The 21,384-nt window shown below is 42.0% G+C and overlaps 1 protein-coding gene across 3 annotated transcripts in view; it reads right to left on the minus strand.

Annotated features, from left to right (window-relative positions):
* Positions 1–21,384, minus strand: part of IL18R1 (interleukin 18 receptor 1) — a 36,250-nt gene that overhangs the window by 8,695 nt on the left and 6,171 nt on the right. For 2 of the 3 annotated variants that reach the window (XM_053890507.1, XM_019428517.2), the window contains exons 4-10: positions 17,630–17,873; positions 13,598–13,763; positions 10,076–10,226; positions 7,849–7,911; positions 4,064–4,184; positions 2,208–2,347; positions 886–1,047 (exon numbers count right to left, since the gene is read on the minus strand). In XM_053890507.1, coding sequence (XP_053746482.1) covers positions 886–1,047; positions 2,208–2,347; positions 4,064–4,184; positions 7,849–7,911; positions 10,076–10,226; positions 13,598–13,763; positions 17,630–17,873 — 1,047 coding nt within the window. The remainder of the gene's footprint in view (positions 1–885; positions 1,048–2,207; positions 2,348–4,063; positions 4,185–7,848; positions 7,912–10,075; positions 10,227–13,597; positions 13,764–17,629; positions 17,874–21,384) is intronic. The other variant, XM_053890508.1, reaches the window with a different exon arrangement.

The raw sequence follows: 21,384 nt of genomic DNA on the forward strand, positions 1-21,384 counted from the left end.
CACACACACACACACAAAAGCAAGTGCAATGGGGTAGACTGATTTTTTTAAATTCAGTAGCCATCTTTCTTTTTTATTAAAGTACACATAATTCAGTAACTGTCTTGAAACTTGAGGACTTCTTTAAATCACCTTTAAAAGTAGAGAAACCTAGGCACAGAGTTGCCACACAGAAACAGCCATAGATAAAAACAGGCAGTTCTAGGAAACTGGAACCCGGGTCATTTGACTTCTAGTCCGGGGTTCCTGTAGATACATCATGCAGCCTTCTTTGTCAGGTTAAAATAATGAACCATAATACAATTCAATTCCATTGAAATGAAGTTTATTGAACGTGCATATTGTTTAAGATGCCCAGATTGTGTGTGAATAACGACAGCTCATGGGCACAAGCATCTCACAGGCCATGAAGAAGGACGTGACATGCGTGCATAAAACAGTTAGAGAACAGGTTTTGGCAACATATGAGCAAGCACAAAAAAAGGTGATACAAGACAACACTTGTGAGGGATGCTACGTTCAAATCAATTTTTCCCATGGACAAACCTCTACCACACATGAAGTATAATCAAAATGAAATGAAGATTAATGTTTCTTTATTTGGTTTCTTTTTAAAATTTTTTTAATGTTTATTCATTTTTGAGACAGAGAAAGAGTGTGAGTGGGGAAGGGGCAGAGAGAGAGGGAGACACAGAATCCAAGCAGCCTCCAGGCTCTGAGCTGTCAGCACAGAGCCTGATGTGGGGCTTGAACCCACAAACCGTGAGATCATGACCTGAGCCGAAGTCAGACACTTAACTGACTGAGCCACCCAGGTGCCCCTCTTTATTTGGTTTCTTAATGAAGTAAGAAGATAAGAAAATCCAGCATTGTGATATTCATTACCTGTTAATGTTTCATCTTTTCTCATGAAATGTCTATAAAATAGAGCCAAGTCAACTCTATAAATGACACCCATTATCACTAGGCACACAACTACCACTGAGATCAAAACAGCCACAATCATTCCTCTGGTGAAGATGTAGCCTGGGATATCAGCCATATCTTCTAGAGAGGAAAAGAAAATGGAAATGATTAATGAAAGATGGTTTACCAGTGTCTCCCCCCATCTTACCTCATAGTTGTCAGTTTTTATATTTAGCACTAATCCCAGTTGTCTATCCAACGCATTCCGTTCACTTAGTCCACATTCCTGCCTTTAGTCTGGAGTACTGACCTTTCTACTCCAATTTTTAAAGAATAAAAATGTGTAAAAGGATATTCAGAGACCTGAATGGAAAGCATTGTGATATAGCCTGTCCCTACTTGGGGAAGGCGAGGATGATAAGATACCAGGGTGAAATGTCCAGGGACCCAAACATACATCTCAGCTGGTATGTTGAGAACATAAATGGAAGTACACAGTCTTGAGAGAGCAAGTGCTGACCTGAGCTCATCTGGGCCCCCAGCCTGGCTCCGTCACTTAGTTTGTGTCCTAGGGAAAGTCACTGATTCCCTTCATTCTTAGCGTCTTCATCCATAATATGAACCCATTTCTGAGCAGCTATTAGGCCAATGGCCCTGGGTTGTATTGTATTGGTGGAGGATGGAAGGGGGTGACTCTGGAATGTTCCATCAGGTAGGCAGTGAAAAATTTTAGGAGTCCGCAGATCTGAGCCATCAACTGTCCACCTGCCAGATCCAGGGACTGGTCCAAGGAAGGGAAGCCTCAGCTAATCTTGGTTGAATGCATGAGCACACGCAAGGGCCCCCTGTGCCCAGCGCCCAGCTAAGGTAGGCTGGAGGCCGCAGTACCTAGTATCATTAGCCTCACCCTACACTGAGCTGCAAGCGTGCCTCCCATCGTTACGGGTGTGTGAGGGCTGCCATGACTGCCTCCCCCATGACACTCAGCTACATCTCTGTCTCCGGGCTATATCTGCTCCACTCTCTTGGGCCCCTGGTGCTTATCTAGGACTGCAATCTGATCGAGAGCAAAGGATTAGAGTTTGCGTTTTCATTTTCTGCATGAAATCAACGCACAGGGGACTCTGGCAGGGGACTGAGCCCCAGTTTAGCCTGAATACCTGTGACACAAGGCAGACAATTTCACCTCTTGGGAGCTTGCTTCCTGGGGTGTAAAATGAAGGGAGTGGTGATCTTTGAGGTGTCCCTCAGCAGCAACTTTCTAAGCTTCCACAAACTTCCAAAGTAAAACTTGCTCATACCTTTTTTCAACAAGACAAAGTTTATGGTGTCTGTGCCTCCCTCGCTGGCCACAGTGCAATTATATGAAAATTTTAGATTTTTTGCATTAATATTCTCAATTTTCAACATTCTTGACACATACAATTTGCCGTCCAGAGCCCTGTAAAAGAAGAAACAATTCAGTGACAGGCTTTGTTCATTGCCAGCAACATTGCTCATGAGGGAGGAATTCATATGCACAAATACTCAAAGGCAGTGGCTCTGTTGGCCCCATGGAACCTTCTCTTTCTGGTGGGTCCTCAGAGTGTGGGCCACCACAAACCTCTGCTCCTCCGGGGAGCATCAGGGTGGACAGAAACAGCCCTCCTGAGACCACATGGGGACCACCCTGTGAACCCCCCAGAATGAAAATGTCTGGAAGGTAATGATGCTAAGTCCTCTCTCAATGATTTTCCCCTATTTCTCCTCGCCCAACGACTTAGCGTTCTTCCCATGGGGAAGTCTCCACCGATTGTGACAAAGCTGCAAATAGTTCAGCAGAGATACAGATTCCTATCAAGCTTGTCCATGCCATCCTGAAGATCGCTTTTATTTTGTTCAGCATCGAAAACAAACTGAAGAATGACACTATTGTCAGATGCACCTGCAGGCATATGAAAAATACCAATTAAGCTGTTCAGCACATGTCAGAAAATGACGTAGACAACCATTAGCAGCAAGCTGTCTTTCTCTTCTTAAAAGATCCAAGTTGTCCTGTCGTCGATGCAAGGCAACTGCTCATGACATCTGCTTCCCCGTCAATGATAGGCCGTGAAAGCACCATGTCAACCAGCACTCCCCAGGTGCGCTCACTCACCTGCCGTGCCCCTAGCAGCAGGTGCCTCTATTCTTGGGACATGGCACCCTCTGTAGCCTCCAACTGTGTCAAATATAATTTGAACATGATTCTGTAAAGAAGTCACCAATCCAGAAATAGCAACTATCTCATATCAGTGAAAAATCCCGAAGTAAGGCACAAAAGGCCAGTAAGAAGCCAAGACAGATGACAGAAAAAGCACAGGCATAACTCTAAAGAAAGACCACCTTACTCTTAGCTTAGTTTGAGCTCCATTGCAGATAGTTTGGTGAGTTGGTCTTCTATCCCTCCAAACAGGAGCAACAGATCGCTAGAAGGGGGAAATGCAGAACTCCAGGGGAGGTTCGATGCTGAGGATAAAGACACAATGGCAAGACAGCCCTGCAATTCAGCTGAGTTACTAGTCACGTGCCTACTACAAGCAAGCGGACAGACCTTGCACCATAAGGAGCTTGCAGACAAGTGTTAGCAAGAATCAAGAGTTGTTGCTGTGACATTAAAGAATTTTTTTAAGTGTAAAAAGCAGAAAAAAATCCTCAAAAGTGCAGCTAAGGTAACAGATACCTTGAGATCCCTACTCTCTGCCACCTGAGTATATCAGTACAATACTGATTAATGACCCAAAGTCATTCAAAAACACTCAAATGACCACAGGCTTAGCACAATTTTCAAAATCCAAAAAACTATGGCCTAGGTAATCCCTCTTTTATCAGATGCTTAAGTAAATTGCCCATCCCTATCAGATCCTGACCAACCAAAAGCTACTTTTTGTAAGGCGATGTTAAAAAACCTCACTGACCTTCTTTTTCTAGTTTAGATCTTAGCAATAGATTTCTGCATAACCCATCAGCCTAGCGCATGGTAATTATCATTATAAAATATGTAAATTATAAATTAAAATTTAAACTTATCTCAAACACCCAATCAGCCATTCAGGACTCTGGTGTTTTTTATAGCATGGATCTATGATACAATGTGATTTGTATATATCATGATACATAATACATCACATATACGTACCTATTTTTTTTTACGTTCTCTTCATGTACATTGGGCTCCTTTCCATTTTCATCCCACAAGTTCCAATAAATCTGATCCTTTTCATTCGCCAAAGCAGAGCAATTGAGGTTTACATCTTTTCCTACGTAAAAGTTGACAACCAATATTCTGATCTTACAGACTCAGAATTCCCAAAGGTATAAAATTAATATAATCAACATATATTAACTTAATACATAGAGCTAATATAGTGCTACCTCTCAGAAAGAAAAAGATAGGCTTGGTTTTTAAATCTTAAAACATGTATAAAGCAGAGAAATTAGGTAGCAATTTTAAGTCATCCACAGCCTATGAGTTGGTTTCGCTTCAAATGTCTATGTTTAAATAAATTATTAAAACTTAGAGTGGCGGGTGGGCCTTCTTTTCAACATACAGTTTAGTAGGTAGTGTCGGGGCAACACTCCCACAGCAACTTCTAGAAAAACAAAATGGGTAAATCACACAAAATTAAGTTAGCCAGCAATTAAAGACATTAAAGTGCAGGGAAAACAAAGAGAAACAGCCGGGCTGAAAACGCAGCCAGGAAGAAGCCCTTCCAGGAGGAGCTGAGATAGCCGGCCATCTTATTCTTTGGAGAAATTACTTTGGGTTTGTACAGCACCAGGGGAATGTCCCAGAGAAAAGAGAGCCCAGGGGAAATTCTGACAGCCACACGGGCTTGCAGAATTATTGCCGAGGGCTTGGACAACACACAGGAGGCTGCAAAGGCTCAAGGGTCTCTCCTACAGTCTCACAGTACTTAGGTGAGAAAGTCCCACTTCCGGGAAGAGATGTACAACAAAGACAGGACTGAAGTCCTTGCATGCCCCACCCCGCCCCATAACCTCGCTGCAGGGAATGCCAAAGGAAAGGTTTCAGAGTCACAAAAAATTATCCCAGACGAAAGCAAGGCACTACATGAACAAATGAAGAGTACAAGAAAATACAAGTATTTCAGTAAATATAAAAGAATTTTGGTCACCTAAAGCAATAACAGTGCCAATCTATTGTGAGTTTTACAACTCACAGTAGGGAAATACGTAAACTAATAGCACAAAGTGAGGTAAGAAGACAAAAGGAAATACAAGTCTCTAGCACAACTTTTTTTTAAATATTTATTTATTTTTGACAGAGAGAGAGAGAGAGAGAGAGAGAGAGAGAGAGAGATGGAGCATGAGCGGGGGAGGGGCAGACAGAGAGGGAGACACAGAATCCAAAACAGGCTCCAGGCTCTGAGCTGTCAGCACAGAGCCCGACGCGGGGCTCGAACTCACAGACCACGAGATCATGACCTGAGCCGAAGTCGGACGCTCAACCGACTGAGCCACCCAGGCGCCCCTCTAGCACAACTTAATGAAGGACACAAAAAGATATAACTAGAAAGAAAACAAATCATATTAAATGAAAGAAAGAAAAAATACTTCATCAATCCAAAAGGAAGGGAGGAATAACAGGAACAAATAACACATAAGGCAACTAACAAACACATAGCAAGATAAGAGGCTTCACAGGATCACCATCATTAAATATAAATGGACTGAGGGGCGCCGGGATGGCTCAGTTAGTTAGGCACATGACTCAGGTCATGATCTCACTGTTCGTGGGCTGGGGCCCCGCAAAGGGCTCTGTGCTGACAGCTCAGAGCTTGGAGCCTGCTTCAGATTCTGTGTCTCCCTCTCTCTCTACGGCCCCGTCCCCCCGCCCTACTCACTCCCTACCCCTCTCTGTCTCTCAAAAATGAATGAACATAAAAAAAAAATGTTTTAAATGTCAATGGACTAGACACTATACAGACTGGATTTCAAAAAAGATCCAAATAGATATAGTTGACGTGAAATATAGTGCATGTGTAACTGATTTACAAAGAAATGTTAAAAGGATATAAAAAAAAGATAAAACATGCCAATCCCAAACAAAAGAAAACTGCTATGGCTGTCTATTACTAGAGAAAGTAGGCATTTAGGAAAGAAGTAACATGATAGATAAAGAGAGAAATTTTATAATGATAAAGTGTCAGTTCAACAGGCATCAGTACGTATGTGCCCACAAGATAACCTCAGCATGTATAAAGCAAAGATTGAACAAAAGGGTACGTAGACAAATTAACCATCGTAGATGCAGATGTTAACATCTCTTTCTTTAACAGATAAAGAAAACACTTCAAAGATTGGTTACAATATACATGATTTGAACAATGCCATTAGCTAACTTCACATAATTGGTATTTACAGAATGATAAAACCGAAACCTGCAGAATGCACATTTGTTTCAAACACACTGGGAACATTCATCAAGATGCCACATTCTGTTCCTTAAGCAAGTTACTGCAAATTTCATCAGACTGAAATGATACAGAATACAATCTTGGACCAGTATGAAACTAAACTGGATATCAATAACAACAACAACACAAAAACTAGAAAATCCTCCAACTATTTGGAAGTTAAAAAGAACAAATTATCCATAGATGAAAGAGGAAATCACAAGGGAAGTGTTTTTTGTTTTTTGTTTTTTTTAATGTTTGAACCAAATAGTAATGAAAACACAGCATACCTGTATTTGTTAGAAAGAGCTACAGTAGCGATTAGAGGGAATTGTAGAGCTTAAAATTCATGTGCTACCAGAGACGATAATTGAAATCAATTATCTATGTCTCCATGTCAACAAATGAAAATTGAGGTGCAAATTAAGCCCAAAATGAGAAGAAAGAAATAACAAAGCTAAGTTCAGGAATCAATAAAAATAAAAAGCAGGCAATCCACAAACACAAAAGGCAAAGTATCTAAGCTACGCTGGGCATCTGTGGTCCACAAATGATTGTGACAGGTGGTGGTGGTCCAAAGGTGTGGGCTTAGGAAACAGTTAACAGAAACTTGAACCCCAGCTTCACCACTTTTTATTGTTTTAACTTTAGACAGATTTGTGAACCCTTCTGGGCTTTGGTCATTTAATCCATTAGATGGGAATAATACCCCTTGGAGTTTTTTGGAGGATTGAATTCAAGAATGTTTTTCTGGACGCCTGGGTGGCTCAGTCGGTTAAGTGTCCGACTTCAACTCAGGTCATGATCTCAGGTCCGTGGGTTCAACCCCACATCAGCTCTGTGCTGACAGCCCAGAGCCTGGATCCTGCCTCGGATTCTGTATCTCCCTCTCTCTCTGCCCCTCCCCCACTCACATTCTGTCTCTGTCTCTCAAAAATGAATAAACATTTTAAAAAAGAATATATTTCAAACACCTAATACAAAACATGATTTAGTATACGTGAATTTCTTCTTTTCCTTCCCTCCTTTCCTTATGGAAAGGAATTACTCAACTGGACATGTTGATTTCATCAAGACCTGTCTGGATGGTCAATTAAGTCCATTGATTCAAAGTCCATTGATTAATCAGTCAAATATTCAGAACACAGGATAAGTCTGAATCATTTCTCCAGAGCGCTCTCTTCTAGGGTTTTCGTCTTTAAAAATAACCATAAAGACTATTAGAGAAAAGCCACAATGGGGTGACCAAAACCCTATGTAAAAACCACAGGCACGTCACATTATAGAACTTACAATGTTTTCAACATACTGTTCATTTTCATCAGCCTAAAAATGGCAACATTCAAACAATGACATACTTTCCCTGCTTTTCTAACTTTCCTCACTAAATCTGGTATGTGTTATGCACGCACAATATTGGTGAATCATGAATCACATTTAGCCTTGGAAGACTCAATTATGCACCCCATTCCTAAATGTGGAATACATGTATGTCAACATATACCTAATTCCACCTTCACACGGTTAAGCTTTGGTCCAAGAAGAACAGGAATTATTTTACTGCGATCTAAAAGTGAAAAAAAGAAAAGAAAAATGTTTCAACGTTGCACTGAGCTTCTCTAAGACAAGTTTTTGTTGCAATATGCTTATACCATGTAACAAAAATTCTAAATAGTCATCACTATGTCATATTTTCGTTAAGTAATGGTTGCAGCTAATATTGTTTGTTTCACTTTCCATCAATGCAAAGCTAATGTAACTGGAGGGAACACACTAAATTTGGTTTCCTTCAAATCTGTGGCTTCTGCAGCTATATGGCAGAGGAAAATGTTCATCAAGGAGGGACAACCACATCTGTAGGATTTAGATGCAAAGTCACTGGGACGTGCCTTTCTGCTCTTTCTTCCTTCTGTCTGCCCTTCTCAACCCCTCGAAGATGGGTTTATTGGGCACAGGGTCTCTATCCGTGCTTTGGCAAGAGACTCTCTCTCAGGTGCCAACCCTCCCCTCACAGGCACTAAAGGAAGCACACCTTCAGTTCTGTGCTCTCGATACCTCACTTGCCTCACCTTAGCCCTGGCCCTGCAAGGTGTCCACATGTGTGGGCTCAGCTCTACTTCTGTTCCCGAGTGGCTTCTGACCTTGACCAGAGGTACATAATACTCTCCACCCCAGCCTCCCTCTAGTAATGTTTCAAAAGTAAATGATTCCCCTAGCAGCCTCCCACTGAATGCTCTCCTACAACCTAGGACAGCTGATAGCTGCACAACACTGAGAGCGCCTGTGGTCATACATTGAAATTGCTGTTGTCAAGTTCTCGTTACTCTTCTGATCAGCATTGGCAACTTTCCTCATGACCTAGACTCTCCCTTCTAGCACATCTGGCACTCCTAGGGCATTTACAAGTAACCTCCAGAGCAGCCTTCCTGGGACATACCTGTCCTCAGCAAACACGATGCCTGAGGACAAGGAGTAAAAGGCAACCCAGGAGCTCTCCCGCAGTGCCCTCACCTACCTGAGCTCTCTCAGAAAGTGTGATGCTGAAGAGTGAAGGGTTGAGACGGGAGGGGTGAATGTGTGGGTGAGAACTGGAGGATGAAACTCGCAAAGTGAAAGCCCAGGTGAGTCGGATTTGGTTCCTCTGGGGTTCAGAGTCTCTGGGCAAGCCTGGAATTGCTATAAGTGGACAGCGGGACCCCAGAGAAAGAAGGAACTCTCGGCCTTGAGAGTATGGAGGAACATGAGTCGATTCAAGGACAAGGGGGCAAGAGATGATTTTGCTGAAAATTGCCATTGCTTATCTTTCTCCGGATCCATTTTCTTCCCCCCTGGGAAGAGGTAGTGTCAAAGGGTATCCTTAGGACAGGACGTCTTTAAGACAGTATGCCATCTGCTAAACCTTGAAGTATATCGGGGCGCCTGGGTGGTTCAGCCGGTTAAGCGTCTGACTTCAGCCCAAGTCATGATCTCACAGTTCGTGAGTTCAAGCCCCGCGTCGGGCTCCGTGCTGACAGCTCGGGGCCTAGAGCCAGCTTCTGATTCTGCGTCTCCCCGCCTCTCTCTCTGCCCCTCCACCGCTCACGCTCTGTCTCTCTCTCTCTCAAAAATAAATAAACCTTAAAAACAATTTTAAAACTTGAAGTATATCATTGGAAACCCCAAGTACCCTGTCCCCAGCGTGCTTTCCTCCTCATCCGTCATGTCCCACCTCTAAACTCAGCTCAGAGTCTCCTGTCTCCGATCTATCTCTGGACTCCTTCTGCACCCTAACATCACACAGATGTGTCCGGTTTCATACACTAGGTACTTCTATGTGGCTTATCACCTCTCCTGACTATTCCTCGAGAATAGTATAGAACTCACTTCATTGCTTATTTCCCTGCTTCCTTTACCTACTGATGCTCAGTACAGTTTATTGAATACAGGCACCCTCAATAAATACCTGTTGAGTGAAAGCATACACTGAACAACAAAAAAATCCACAAATTACTCGAATACAAAATAAGAGGGAGACATTCTACTACATACAAGTCATTTACTATCCCCCTTCCCCACCACCAATCTCTCCAGGGTGGTGAATGACGCCCAAATTATTTGACCCTATATTTGAGCTAGTGATGTGGTCATGACTCCAAATAAGTTGTCTCTGGATTCCTGTGCTGGGTTAGAAGAAAGAAAACTCTGTTTCATAAGATACATTTCTTTCTTTCCAATTCTAACATTCCTCTTACCTCCAACGATTGTTACGTTGATGGTTTTGGTGACATTAAATAGTTTTCCATTATGAGGGATGGAAAACACACAGGTGTAATATCCCTGATCTTTAAACTCTGCATTCTTCTGTAAAACTGGGTTTGTACCATTGTTTATCTTTTTACAGTTCTGTTTTGTGAAAAAAAAAATCAAGTTAAAATATTTTAAGTAAAAGCAGTATCATATTACATTGATTCAAATTTTAGAAATACTTTTATAGAAAAAGGGAAACAGGACGAAAGGTAGAAATTTCTGAGTCGATATCCCAGTGATTTGGCATTGCCTGTAGAGCAACAATGAAACGCAGTTCCATTACCTGTTATTATTACGGTTATTAATACATGCTGGGAAGTAGAATATAGGGGGAACTATAGCTGCTTCCATCATTTTCTTTTGATCTCTCTTTTACACACAAAGAAGGGAAGGGGTAAAGAGAGAGGGAGAGGGAGAATGGAAGGAGGGCGGGGTGGAAGAATGGAGCACAAGGAGGAGATAGAGAAAACTAAACAACAACAAAATCCCTGCTTGGATGAAACCTTTTTGTATTCATAACACTTTCAATCTAACCCATGTACTCAGGAACATCCGTGGTGGGGCTAGTGGAGATAGGAGCAGAATTAGGCAGAGACCTGAGTACCTAACTGACTACCCACCCCCCCCTTGATGTCTTCCACAGAAGACAGTGGACTGATCAGAAATGTATTAAGCATATTCAAATATGTAGGCACACACAAACATGTCTCTCCGTCACAAATTTCCATACGGGTCACAGGAATGAATAATAGGAAAAAAGCCACCTTCTTCAATCGAGCCATCGGTCACCCATAGAAAAGGTTCTGAAGCAATCTAAGGTCCAGATAAGGAGAACAGGAACTACACTGCTAAACTTGACTATGTGATGCTGTTCCTGCAAACGCCAACAAGAAGAACGTACTGCACACATACTTCTCTCGAACCTGTCAAAGCTGGCAGCAACTGGGGCGAGGCCCAGAGGTCACTAGGAATGGGTTTGTGAAGCACCCACATGTGTCCCTCAACTCAGTAAATTGTTTCTGTGTATGTCAAATTTTTATAAACCCAAACTGTGTTTTTGAAAGCACGTTAAAATATCAATGTCTCTTCGTTTTTATTTCTAATCAGTTGCTTACTGATTTAGCTTCCTTGCTCTCCTCCCCTCAGGTACGCCACAATCTCTAAACAGGCTGAGAATATTGAAGTGGTTAATCATCTAGCTAAAAATAACCTCTCATAGATCTCTTTTCTACATTTAAACATCCGCATGGTGACATTTCTTAAAACCTAGTGCATGGAACCTTACAAATTTATATGTATTGTCAAGTATTTGCACACTTGACAGGAAATAGAATCAAGTGAACTCAGGACTAACTCAGACGTTTGGAAAACATGTGGGTAAGAGCTCTCCTTGAAAACTCACAAGTAAACAGTGGTCAAGCAAAATATGCAAACAGAAGTTTCTAGGAAATCATCTGTGGCTTCAACTTTCCAAAGGGCTTCTGTCTGGATCACTCTTCCATACAGCTCATTAAAACTTCCATGACAGGGGCGCCTGGGTGGCTCAGTCGGTTAAGCGTCCGACTTCGGCTCAGGTCATGATCTCACAGTTTGTGAGTTCGAGCCCCGCCTCAGGCTGTGTGCTGACAGCTCAGAGCCTGGAGCCTGTTCGGATTCTGTGTCTCCCTCTCTCTCTGCCCCTCCCCGACTTGTGCTCTGTCTCTCTCTGTCTCTCAAAAATAAATAAAAATGTAAAAAAAAAAAACACAAAAAACAACTTCCATGACAGAGTCACATTTGTTCTCCTATAGAAATAATATAATTTGTGTTATGTGTCTGCATGTATGTATATTATGCATGTGTATGTTATGCATGTGCATACTGTACATTTGTATGTAACACATGTGTGACTGCATATATAATATCCACAGTACTGTCTACAAGAGTTCTTACAATTCAAGTTATACCAGCTGAAGAACATAGGCAATCCACAAAAAAAATAATACTGAGATGCAATAAAGATATAAAAATGTTTAATTTATTATTAAGAAAAGAAATGGGGAAAAACCACTAAAAATTACAGAACTTCTGCATGTCATATTTCTAAATGTTCTAAAGGTACGACTTCTTGGTGTGGTAGTGGTGGTTGAAAAAAGCATTTTGAACTAGCATAGCTCCCCAGAGAGGAGCCAGCTAATGCACAGCAAAAGCTGTAAATGTGCTCATGGCCATTGATCCAATTATGCTACTTTTAGGGATGCGATTAAACAATAAAATTGTGCATACACCCTAACAGTTACAGGAATGATATTTATTCTAGCCTTATAAACAATAGTGGAAAGTAGGAAACTAACAAATGTCTAATACCAGGGGATTAATTAGATGCAAGTATAAAGCACAATGGAATCCCAGATTTGGAAGAATATTTAAAGACACGGGAATAATCACAACATAATTTGTAGAGGATAAAGGAAAAATCCAGGCATAAAATACCACTTTTTATTTTTTAAAAGGTTTTTTTAAAAATACCACTTTTTAAAAGTAGATGTTGGGGCTCCTGGGTGGCTCAGTCAGTTAAGCCTCCGACTCTTGATTTTGGCCTCAGCTCATGATCTCACAGTTCGTGAGTTCGAGCCCTGAGTCGGGCTCTGTGCTGACAGCATGGAGCCTGCTTGGTATTCTCTCTCTCTCTCTCTCTCTCCTTCTGCCCCTTCCCCACTTTCTCTTTCTCAAAATAAATGAACAAACATTTAAAAAATAAAAATAAAAGTAGATGTTTACACACACACGCACACACACACACACACAGACACACAAACCCTAAAGTCTCTGGCTGGTGGGATCATGAGTGAGTTCTGCTAACTTCATTGTCCATTTTTCCATCTTCCAATTTCACAAAAGGAGCTCATATGTTTAGGAGGAAAAGTACATACAATGGAATTTAAAAATGTAAATATACGTGGCAAGAGAAAATGCAAATGCTTAAGCTAGCTAGCAATCCTAAAAATCAATCTACCAAAACAGAAGGGCAAGGAAGGAAGGGCAAGGAAGAAGGAAGTGTTATGTTCACTGAACAGTTCGGATGGGGCAGGGGCTCATTTTAGCCACCCCGCCTGGCACCTGGCTCAGAGGGGTCGGCTAAGCTGTGTGTGTGGTGGGGGGTCATGCGACCTGCATGTGATGAGACCAAAATGCTCCACAGCCATCAGATTCTTACTTTGGAATTTTGTCCTTTGTTTCCTCAAGTCTTTTATTTTTAAGTTTATTTCTTTATTTTGAGAGAGAGAGAGAGTGCGCAGCACACAGGAGGGGCAGAGAGAGAGGGAGAGAGAGAGAATCTGCACTGGTGGTGCAGAGCCTGCTGTGTGGCTCGAACTCAAGAACCCGTGAGACCATGACCTGAGCCGAAAACGAGAGCCGGTGACTAACTGAGCCACCCAGGCGCCCCTTTCCTCAAGTCTTAAGTTAAAATATTTTAAAAGCATTACCTTATACAGTGAAGTTCTATTGGCCAATGGTTGAAAGTAGTCATGTTTACAGGCTACGTGCAAAGATTTCTGAACTTCTACAGTTTTACTAGTTAGTAGTTTTTCAACAAAACAGCTGCCTTTACTTCTTCCAATGACATTTAATTTCCATTTACGAGTATCATTTCTATGAAATAAAGGTTTAAAGATATTTTATTAGTACAGAGACTTTGCAAATACCACCTTTCAGTAGCCAATGAAATTCTTTCCTTATTATTATATAAAGAGACTTATTCATTGACGCCCAGACCCTGCCCCGTTTTGGCCCTGTGCAGCAAGAAATGTAACAATTGTCATGGGACAGAGGCGAGGGGCGGGGAAAGAGAAGAACCTTAGCGGCCCTACACCCACACCCACACCCCCCCCCCACACACACACACAAACACCCTATTGCATACCATATATTATAGATACCAGGACAGAAATGTTTAAAACTTCAGTGAGCTTTGGAGATGGACAAGTTCAAAGATTCTTAACCCAGGATGGGACAGTGGCATTGGTTTCATGAGGTCCACAAACAAACTCCTGAACTTGTTTTCTGGAAGTTTGTATATATGCATTGGGTTTTATATTTCTCTGGGCTGTTTCTTCCAATCCTTTTCTCTTACTGTTGAGTAAACCCAAGTCTGGAGCGCCTGCCCTCACCGTAGCTGTAGTAGCACTTTAGGTGCCTTACTGAGCAAAAGTTAGTTTGAATAGTTTTATTGTTGTTGTTCCTTCTGATTAGAAATTAGTAATCTGGAAGAGGAAACAACTTTAACCGTGTTTTTATAAAGGATCTCCTTTTTTTTTAAGTTTACTTATTTTGAGAGAGACAGAGAGAGCAGGGGAGGGGGAGAGAGACAGAGATACAGACAGAGAAAGAGAGAGAGGCAGAGAGAGAAAGAGAGATAGAGAGAAAGAATGAATCCCAAGCAGACTCCTTGCTATCAGTGCAGAGCCTGATAGGGCTCGAACCCATGAACCTGTGAGATCATGACTTGAGTTGAAATCAAGAGTTGGACACTTAACTGACTGAGCCACCCAGGTGCCCCTAGAAAGGAGCTTCTAAGAAAGGAAATGTCTGCAACCTGATGTTTGTTTAAACTGAACTACAGGGATCCACATACTAAATACAACAGACGTGTGTTAAATTGTCCTGTGTGTGTGACACGCTTGTACCGACCACAGGCTCTTACAGCCCCGACTCTTACATCTGTGGTAGCATGGGAGGAAGACTAGCACTCACTGAGCTCCAGGGATTGTACTGAATATGTACAATGGAGATGGCTATTTCCCTTACTTGTGATAAGAAAGCTAAGCTTCATGTAGCAACAGGGCCAGGATGCAAACGCACATCAGCTCGGCCCTCAAGGACAGGACTGCACTGCCCAATACTATGCTTTCACAGTCGATGTGACTCTGGCCCCTCCTTTGGGTATGCATTCATACAAGATTGACCAGGACTGGGAGGGAAGTGATGGGTGGGCTGACAGGCTGTCCTGAAGGTTAAAAGCAGTAGGTCAATGGCCATGGAACATAATAGAGCTACCTGGCCCTTGAAATGGATTCGGAATCCCGTTGGTATCATCTTCTTCTCAAGTGTGTCTACTGTTTCCCCTACTTCAGCCCCACTGAGCTGAGCAGAGACCTATTTCCAGATATTTCTATCCCGTCACTTACGAGGAAGAGAGTGCATGCATATTTCCATCTTATCAGGCCATATTGTTCTCTACCTCTGCAATCCTCAATTCCTAACACTCAGTAAGTCCCGACTGGTGGAATGCTTCCGTGTCCCTGCCACCACACTGTGAGTGCCAGAACAGGCAGATGCCGGCCTTGCTAGAGGAACTCAAAGGATGGTGTGAAGCTGAGGCCAACTGACCCAAACCTGTGATCATCTGTGTTCTCATACAAGGCCATCCTGTCCTGGTTGTGGAGCTACTCCTGCCACACAGGAAGGGACTTGAAAAGCTCTGGGTCATTCTTCTAAAGCCCCTTACCAAGCCAAGTTTGCTGTTTGTCAATCCAGAACATGATTGAGACATGATTTGTATGTGCTTTTTTCCTCTGTCTTCATGCCCTTCCCTCTACCACTGAAAACCCCCTCTCTCCTGTGTCCCCTCCCTTCTTGGTGGATTTTCCCCCTTCAAATTTTATCTGACTTTAGGATTAAAGTATCAGTCTCCAGAAGCATTTGATTATTAGCAGAAGGCTCCCTAGAAATGAAAGGATTATGGTTCTAATGGGGGGGGGGGTGTGGAGGAGGATTCCAGGGATGGAATCTGGTCTTTGAAGGATTCCACACAAAATTCCAAAGGCTCACTCATGCATGTGCACACACACGCACACACACACACACACACACACCCCTCTGAGGCAAACCAGTGCACCATATTTGAAAAAGCCCCCATCTTCAATGCCTCTAGGTGTCCAAACAACCTGTGTGGGTTCCCATTTATTTTCAAAACGATTGTCGAGGCTGTTCCTCATACCATCACTTTTGTCTCATGTTATTCGTCAGCCTCAAATATCCTTTAATGTTCGTCACCACAGCCCCTGAGTCACCTCATTGTTCCTGGCCTCTTGCACCCTCTTCCTGGTTCTCCACACGTCTCTGACAGCCTATCTGTTGGACTATTCCAATTTTCCTTCCTAACCCAGGCTGTGTTCCCCACCTTCCATATCAGAAAGACAGTTAATGCTTTCCCTCCCTGTCTCTAAGCGACATTTGTAGGTAACTGTCTCTTCCCCTCCATGTGCTCCTTCTGTCCAGTCTGGAATGCTTCCTTCAATCATGCCTTTATTCAGTCAGGATTAAGGAGATTTTTTTTTACCCCATTTGTGAATATTCATTCTGCGTTAGTGTGAGAAGACCCAGTTGTGATCCATTTCTGGAATCATCTCTCTTAAAGGGTCACATAAAATCCACTGCTGGTCAAAACAAACAACAGAAAGAGTTCTCAAATTTTCTCTCTGACTCCTGGGAGTTCCTATGCATAAAAACAAACCCAAATGACCTCATTTTGTGTAAAACCACAGGAGAGATAACAAGGTTTCACTGTGATATCTCACTGCACTCTCAACAGCACTGTTGACGATGATCGGGACCCACCCCAGAAATCGACTACATCTGCCAGCACACCACCACGACTCACCTGGCCCTGAGCTATCTTCCACAGGTCGGTCTCACATCTCCATAGAAACATACGTATACACCTACGCAAGTACGCACAGTACATCACAAATGTGCCAGATGAACACTATGTCACCAACACTACTAATCCATCACATAGAGCCCTGCTTGTCCAAGTTACTCCTTCCCACCTCACCAAATAATGTATAAAGAGAACCCAGCTCAGTGATAATCACAGACGCAGCGGTTGCTCTCATTTCATAGAACTTATGACTCTTGATGAGGAGCGTCCTGGCGTAGACTGGCGCGGTCTGGCCTGCGAAGGCTGTGCAAAGCCCTTTCCGCGCTGCCTCTCCCCCTGCCCCTGGCTGTAGGCTTGTGATTGGCTGCAAAACCCACACACTCGTCATGAACACTACGGCCTTGTCCCCAAAAGACCCCGAAACACTGAACTAGGATGTGTCTGTATCAATTCCAATCCCTCTCCTCAGCCTGCGGATATCACCCAGGAAGCTGAGGCTACCCCCTTCACTGCATGTTCATTACGGAGCTTCACCAATTAGTCCATTTGGCCAGCAACTCTAGATAACAGGAACAGTTGAGTTTTAAAATGAATTTCATCTGATACCTACTTACCTTTGATAAGGATCCCCTGAAAGAAGTATTAAGGGAATCTTTCATTAAGATCACTAAGAAGATAGACACAAGGGCAATATTTAATTTGATTTTCCAATGATGAAGTATTGATTACATGCTGGAAGAAGAGTAGGGGGGAATAAATGCATGGATTATTCTTTCAGACTGCTGTATATGTGACTGGCTGAGCTAAGTCTAGGGGTGCTACGAAACATACTAACACAAAGAGAAGCTATACTCACCCCATTTGGAAAAAGTAAGATCCACTGTCCTCCAACTCAACTGGCCAAAACTCCAAAACATAATCATGCAAAGTAATTCTGGGGGAACTGCTTGAGTTTAGCTCAATGCGTCCATGTGATCCACTGCTCTTGTACCATTTTATGGTGTTTTTTTCACTATCGTGCTCAGATGCTGATGAGCAGTATCTCAGATAGAAAAATTCCCCTTCCACTGCAGTGATGCTTTGACGTGAAATACATGTTTCTTCATAAGATTAGCAAAGGAAAAGGAAAAAAAAAAAAAAACACAGGTAAATTCTTTCTTTACTAATGCATTAGGAGAATAAGCCAGGTTAGTAAGAAAATTGTATGCAATCTCAGTGTCTCAGTCTGGTGGGTTCTCTCATCTTAGGGTCAATCTTTCCAACATCAGGGCACTTTCAGGACGTAAAGGAAGACAACATTTCCAACAGCTTTTCCCAAACAGGAAGGTACCAAAACTTAACCTGTCATAACTGAAAGACAGATAAATGTAGTGTAAGCTTTTCAAAGAAAACGCTACACATTACAATTTCCTTGTAAGGAAAGCCACAGAAGTCACAATGTTGCCACATCTACGCCCAAACACCCCTAGCTGGGGAGTCTCCGTAGAAATGAAAACCAGAAACCAGGAGGCCTTAGAGTTCATCATCTGCCTCAGCAGAAGTGTCACCTCGCCTGTTCTCAACCAGCCTACCTAACCATTTCCTGGGCAGAGAGGGATGGTTAAGGGGCTCCTATGTAGCTTAGAGCGTGTGTGAGTTCATTATCTCTCCAGGTTACCACGTGGATCATCAAGAATTGATTAACATAATATCACTCCAAATCCAGGTATATGTCACTTCCCTCCTTGAGTGCTTTTGCAAGCTGTCTCTTTCTCTCTCCCTGCCTCCCTCCCTTCCGCTTTCCCAACTAACCCAGATACTCTAGCTTCGGAAATTTATCTAATTCTGTCAGCTAACAGAGTCATCATTCCCGTCCTTTTGAATTTGTGATAGTTCAAAGTCAGCCCTCATGGACCCTTTCCATATCCTGTTTTCCAGTGGCTGCTGGGTGCCCTTTTACTTTATTGAAGTATAATTAACATATAATAATATCAGGTGCACAACATATTGATTCAACAATTCTATACGCTACTCAGTATTCACCATGGTAACTGTGGCCACCGTCACCATACAATGTTATTAAAAATATTATTGACCATACTTTCTATGCTGTACTTTCCATCCCCGTGACTTACTTATTTATTTTTATTTTATAAATCATAGTTTATTTCTGTGCTTAAAAGAAATATTTTATATATCATACATTGAAATAATTATGCTTAATAATACTTTCTATGTTTAAAATAAATATTTTATATATCATATATTGAAATACTTACATATTTTATATATTTTAGTATAATTTTATATAGTTTAATTTATAAATTATAGTTTATTTCATAGTTATTTTATAACTGGAAGTTGTAATCCCCTTTTTCTATTGCACTCAGCGCCCCACCTTCCCTCGGGCAACCACCAATTTGTTCTCTGCATTCAAGAGTCTGGATCTGTTTGTTTGCTCATTTGTTTTGTTTTTTAGATTCCACATATAAGCGAAATTATATGGTATTTGTCTTTCTCTGTCTGACTTATTTCGCTTAGGATAATATCCTTCAGGTCCATCCGTGTTGTCACAAATGGCAAGATCTCATTCTTTTTTGTGAATGAGTAATATTTCATCACATGTTCCCACACTAATTTATATGCCCACAAACAGGATTAACTGAATTTTGAGAACGAGAATCCTTAAATTAACTAGAGCACTTCGCGGAAGGCATGGAGAAAATGCCTCCTCCATACTTAGGGTCTATTTCTCAAAGCAGTTGTTTGGTTTTAATTCGATGTCGTTAACCACAATGTAAAGAGGAAGTGGCTGAAATGGTAGACGTATTCTTTGAAAACATGGATGTCAAATCTACCTCAAAGTACAAGTGTTACTGAACACCAACCTTGTGTTTGGTGGTTATAGAAGCTCCATTTTACATTTCGGTCCTTCAACGTAGAAGGTGTGATACAGGTGTAAGTGTTAGTGTTAGCTTCAATTGACATCCGAAAGGGTGGTATGTCCAAAACAATGTAATTTATTTTCCTGTTTTAGAAGTACGACACACATAAAGCCATACAATATGTGCTCTTCTGTGCCTGGATTCTTTCTTACATCATCATGTCTATGATAGGCATCCATGTTGCTGCATGTAGCAGTGATCTGTTTTGTCTCATAGTTAGGCAGTATCCATGCCATATCCAGTTGTGTTTGTATATGATAATTTAGTCATTCTAGTGGTGTTAAACATATGGATTACTTCCAGATTTTGGCCAGTCTTTTAAAAAAACCAGAAACTTCCATAAACATCTGTGCCTGTGTTGTGATAGACATATCCACCATTTCTTTTTGGGAGTAGTTATCCTTTGAAGAACCCTAATCTGGATTACATTCTTTCCAGGGGTAGATGGTTGGAGTTGGAAGTTCACACTCTCCTGGCAACTAATGGCTTCAGCTACCTAATCCTATGCTTAACACTACAGGCCTTGTTGATTAGAAATGGTTTTTGGGGGCGCCTGGGTGGCTCAGTTGGTTGAACGACTGACTTCCGCTCAGGTCATGATCTCGCGGTTCGTGAGTTCGAACCCCGTGTCGGGCTCTGTGCTGACAGCTCAGAGCCTGGAGTGTGCTTCGGATTCTGTGTCTCCCATTCTCTCTCTCTGCCCCATCTCTGCTCTGTCTCTCTCTGTCTTTCAAAAATGAATAAACATTAAAAAAAAAAAAAAGAAATGGTTTTTGGTTGGAAAAAATGACTGGAATTTAAGCTGTGCAGACTGCCCAGGCAGGTACTCACTCCCATTCTTACATGAACAGAGAGTAAGAATCCAAAAGCGTCAACAACCTAGACCCTTTGGAATGATATCTGTGTTTGGAATTGTCTTGAGTTTGGACAGTAAATAGGATGCTGTCACTCAACTTCTACTAGGTTAAATGAAACCTCATGTAGAATACTGTCGTACTTGCCTAGATTAAAGCCTTTATGAAGGTTCTCTGAAAGGACAAAGAGCTGGGACCTTAGTAAACTTACAGAATGGGCTGTCTGGCTGTTTCTGAGCCTGAAACATGTTTCATTGTAATTTGGGAGCAAGGTTAGTTATTAGTATATGTCTACAGAGCAAGGTGCCCATGATGCACACTTTTCTGCACCTCAGTTTTTCACTCAGCAGTTTCTAACAGAGGATTCCATATCAAGCGGAGCAGATCTACCTCCTTCAACATCTGGATAGTATTGTACTGTATGGATCTCAATAAAAATGGATCCACTTTAAGTAAATATTAGACAGGAATTATTTGAAAGTATCAATTTGTTCTCTCTCCAGCAGTAATTCTCAGAGTTGGGGATATGGGCTAATATGCTCCCCTCTCCTAGATGACAGGTCAAGGCAAATCAGTATTGGCATTCCCACTTTCTCTTCCAAGGCATAAGGAGAACCTTGCTTATCAGTCACGTGTCTCTTCTCCAAAGGATCCTAATGAGACCCCAGAATCATTCTCGATAAGTTTCCAAGTGATCACTGCTACTGCTAATCAGTTAAAATTGCTATCTGCCATCTGATATAAAGACTACATGTTTTCCCTAGTCTACACAGTCTTTCTTAGGTACTCCTTCTAACTCGAATATTTCCCTCAAGACCTGTAAAGTATTCCCC

The sequence above is a fragment of the Panthera pardus genome, unplaced genomic scaffold (assembly GCF_024362965.1).
Source record: "Panthera pardus isolate Hobbes unplaced genomic scaffold, ASM2436296v1 HiC_scaffold_25, whole genome shotgun sequence".
In the NCBI taxonomy this organism is placed as follows: domain Eukaryota; kingdom Metazoa; phylum Chordata; class Mammalia; order Carnivora; family Felidae; genus Panthera; species Panthera pardus.